The sequence below is a fragment of the Terrapene carolina genome, unplaced genomic scaffold, assembly GCF_002925995.2.
Source record: "Terrapene carolina triunguis isolate 2854851 unplaced genomic scaffold, T_m_triunguis-2.0 Scaffold89, whole genome shotgun sequence".
NCBI classification, from domain to species: Eukaryota; Metazoa; Chordata; order Testudines; family Emydidae; genus Terrapene; species Terrapene triunguis.
Window position 1 is genome coordinate 29773309 of NW_020664440.1, and position 4520 is coordinate 29777828.

A 4520-nucleotide genomic window follows, 5' to 3' on the forward strand; every position below is an offset into this window, starting at 1 on the left:
CAAGCTAATAAAGTGGTGTAGCAACCACTACATACTTATCACTTTAATAGGGTGATAGACACTTGATTCAGAATTTTTAATAGCACGTGCACGCACACAAACACACACCAAGTGATTAGCTTAAAAAAATATTCAGGCTTTTTTTGCCACTGAACTAATTTGTGTTATTTCTAATCCAAGCAAATACAACAGACACTAAGATTGAAGCTAAAAACGTGCAAAGCAGTATCAGCACCTAACAGCCACAGCACCAAGATAGGAAGTTAGCCAGCAGACACTTTGCAGTCAAGCTAGGTTGCAAAGGACTTTAGTAACGGAGACAGAATAGAAAGAAAAATGTTTTTTAAAAGGCTGTAACCGGCTAACAACTTTGTTCCCACCGCTTGCCCCAAAGTTCTTCAGTATTGCAACTTCCTATTCCAGATGCCTGGAGTGTACTGTGCCAGCTGGGTGAATTGGTTAGACAGGCAAATAAAGAATTTGTATTTCTGATACTGCATAGCAGGCTTTTCCTTAGATTATCCTATTCATGTAAGTCGGGAATCAGCTCTTTTCCTTAGTCCTTTTTGAAGGATGACCAGCTTGGAAGTTTCCTAACTTTCTGGTCAACTAAGGCATGACAATCTTTCATTCTACGCTGGAGTTCTGGTTGTCTCTTATATGCAGGTGTCACAATTTATTCAAGTTTAACTGTGCACATGAAATCAGGGTTAAACTAGTAACTCTGGTGGCTCCAATAGACCCAACTTTTTGTTTATCAAGTTAAATGAACAGCACCTCCAACGACTGGCTGATACAAAGGCTAAGTTGATGCACTCATATCTTATCTGAATACTTCTGGTGTTTCCAGCACCCGAAGTTTCCTAAATTTCAAAAGGTCTGTGCTGAAAAATTAGAATTGGTGGATGCAAGTCAAATCCACATGAGAACACTCCTAGATTACACTCTTTTGCCCCATTTGGTTTTCAAGAAATCGGACTGCTAAGGGATTGGATCTAGTTGAATTTGCCTATAACTATCTTAGGCCTTGTCTTTACAGAAAACTTGTACCATTTTAACTATGCTGGGATAGTTAGGGCATTACAACATCCCCCCCCTCCCCAAGTGCAGAGGCATTTATATCAGGATAAAGGTGCTTCCTGCTGGTATACCTATTTCTATTCAGGAAGGGAAATAAGCTTTACTGGTATAGGACATCCTTATACTAGTATAATTGCATCAAATACCAGGGGTTGTACTGGTATAACTGTCAGCTAAACATTACAGCCTCTAAACAAAGTAACTGTACTGGTACAAAATCTACGTGTAGACAAGCCTTTGGCTTAGTGAATGGCTTTGTTCCTGTAGAGCAGTGGTTTTCAAACTTTTTTTCAGGCGACCCAGTTGAAAATGTTTTTTGATGCCCACAACCCAACGCAGCTGGGGATGAGGGGTTTGGGTTATGGGAGGGGGCTCTGGGTTGGGGGGCAGGAGGGAGGTTGGGGGGGTCAGGGCTCTGGGCTGGGGATGAGGGGTTTGGGGTACAGGGGGGCTCCGGGTTTGGGGGGGATTCAGGGCTGGGGCAGGGGTGCGGAAGGGGGGCAGGAGGGAGGTTGGGGGGGGTCAGGGCTCTGGGCTGGGGATGAAGGCTTTGGGGTGCAGGAGAGGGCTCCGGGTTTGGGGGGGGGGGCTAGGGCTGGGGTAGCAGATCAGGGTGTGCAAGTGGGGTGCGGCCTTACCTGCGGCGGCTCCCAGTCAGTGGCACATCAGGGGTGCTAAGGCAGGCACCCCGGAAGCGACCAGCAGCAGGTCCGGCTCCTAGGCAGAGGTGTGCAAGAGGCTCTGCGTGGCTCTCGCCTGCAGGCAATGCCCCCGCCCACCCTCCCCAGCTCCCATTGGCCAGGAACCGGCCAATGGGAGTACGGAGCTAGTGCTCAGCACGGGAACTGGACAGCCTAGGATCTGGACTTGTGGCTGGCTGCTTCCTTAGCTGGGCAGCACCGCTGACAGGACTTTTAACGGCCCGGTAGGTAATGCTGACCAGAGCCGCCGTGACCCAGCGCCTTACGTTCTGCGATTCAGGACTGGGTCGCGATCCACAGTTTGAAAACCATTGCTGTATAGAATGGAAACTTAAGTCATTTCAGACCTCAAGCAGTTTTCCTAGCTTAAGTTCCTCCTTATACTAACAAACTATGGGCCAATAGTTTATCTCCCCATCCCAGATTAGAAAAAGGTGGCATATTAAGGTATCTGTTGTCTAGTCATTTCTATTCTGTCAGCTACTGCACTTTAGCATCCTATTAAGTATATGGTTTAGAAAATATATTTGGTTGCTTCACAGGTATAGGATGGTATCATTTGCATTCATGACAAGACATGGGATGAGATGTGAAATGGTGAGAGAACACAGCATTCCCCATTCCTACCACTGCCTGAACTATACTGGTATCAATTTCCTCCAGGGAATCCACAGCATAAGCTAGAGCACTGATGCATTTGTATTACTGTACTTCCTGTTAGATGCATCACTATACGGTGGATCAGAATTTCATACCAACAGCAAGCTACTGTGGCTACCAGAGAAGACATAGGGAGAAACTTTGCTATTTTCTCTCCACAGCTGTTAGGTCAATGCCACTAAGGCACTGCATATACTAGTAGCCCCAATACCAGTTCTGGTGGGGCCCACTGTTGGCAACCAATTTAATCAACAGGTCACAATTCCCAGCTTTTAGAAACATTATCCTACCCAAGCCTAAGCAGAATTATTCAAAGAGGAACAATCACTTATTTTAACTCTGAGCTGAAAGGATTTTACTGGGATTTTCTAAACAGTTTTTCCACTGACCAGGTTACCAGCACAACATACACCTTCCACTAATACAGATAGAAGCTATCATCTTTGTAAAATGCTTTCTGATGGATACTATCCCCATTCCACAAACTAGCAAATAAGGAGTGGAAGTGACTTGCCCAAGACCCATATGACAAGTCAATATCAAAGGTAGGGGTAGAACCTATGAGGCTCGGTCCAAGTTGCCTTCTCTAACTACTAAACTACTACTTCTCAAATTGGGGGTTGGGACCCCTCAGGGGGTCACAAGGTTATTACATGGGGGGTTGCAAGCTGTCAGCCTCCACCCCAAACCCTGCTTTGCCTGCAGCATTTATAATGGTGCTAAATATATAAAAATGTGTTTTTAATTTATCAGGGAGGTGGGTCGCACTCAGAGGCTTGCTATGTGAAAGGGGTCACCAGCACAAAAATTTGAGAACCAGTGTACTAGACATGCTGCCTCTCCTCAAAATAATGAGGCACTTCTAGCAGGACAAGTAAAGCACAGTGTTCCCCTCCAACTTTCTCTGCATTGCTGGCAGGACTGCACCCAAGAAATGCGCAGACTACAATGCCAATTCTCAATCAGCAGCTGGATGAAAATAAAAGCCACAACATAGTATGGGCAGCCAGTCCTACATGTCAGCCGACTGCCTCCCTGGATTGTGGTACTAATCCACAAAGAATTCAGCAAAAGACAAGACTATCAGTAGTTTCACAGGCGCTTTCCACATGGACAGCAGCAAACCTGTCCTGTTCTTCTAAACCTTTATTTCTTCGGGGTCATTGTGTACATTAGGAAATCCCGCACGTGCTTCCTGGCTCACAGCTATAGATCCCTTTTGCCAATTTGCTGTTGATCGCACTAGCTAACTGCTGTATGAGGGGGGAAGAGCATGTCGTTATCTTTCTTACACCAAGAAGGTGGTATTGTGCACTAGCAACCAGGCCATAAGAGAGTAGCTTGGCTGCACCAGATCATTAGCCAACAGCTGCTGAGTGGTTCACACCGTGAACTGTTTTGAAGCTACTTATAGATTGTTAAGGGATAATTCTGGACAAGAGAAAGCCTTATGCCCCAGTTACAGCCTTTCTCAACATTTTTCTTTTATTAGTGTACAAGAAAATGACAGACTTGCCTTGTGAAGTCGTAAAGAGAGAGACAGGCTGAGAAGAAGAAACAAAGGAATCTGAAAGAAAATATACAGGATGAGAATGACAATTATACACACTGCTTTGCAGTGAATCTCAACAGGTTCAGAAAGGCTCGGGGGGGGGGAGGGGGAGAGCATCTTGATCCATTCACTCACCTTTCTGCAACAGCTCATTACCTTTTTTTTTTTTTAAACGACGCAACTATGAATATTAAGCCAAGCAGTCAGTTTCACCCCACTTGCTTAGAAAGGATACGTCTCCATAATATACTGTTCCATTGTTACTTTATGAGGGAAATGGGGGACAGTCAGTGCTTGTGTGAATTCATTAGGTTTTTGTTAGGGTTTTGCAAGTGTCTTCAGTACTAAGTGCACATCTTCTGAAGTGGTGGTAACTGCATCAGCGACACCCATTTAATAAATGGGTTTTCAGTACTGCCACAGTAGACTGTTAATGCAAGTGACACCAATGCAAAAAAGCTTGAACACATGTTAATATATGTGGGGTTACTGAAAGATGCTTCCCTTGTTAAAAGTTTGATTCCCAC

The 4520-nt window shown here is 45.1% G+C and overlaps 1 protein-coding gene across 2 annotated transcripts in view; it reads right to left on the reverse strand.

Annotated features, from left to right (window-relative positions):
* The window catches only part of RTN3 (reticulon 3), a 36030-nt gene that overhangs the window by 20367 nt on the left and 11143 nt on the right, over window positions 1-4520 (reverse strand). Inside the window, exon 2 of one of the 2 annotated variants that reach the window (XM_024213600.3) lies at window positions 3958-4008. The exons of the other annotated variant lie outside the window; for it this stretch is intronic. Coding sequence (XP_024069368.2) covers window positions 3958-4008 — 51 coding nt within the window. The remainder of the gene's footprint in view (window positions 1-3957; window positions 4009-4520) is intronic. 2 annotated transcript variants of the gene reach the window in all.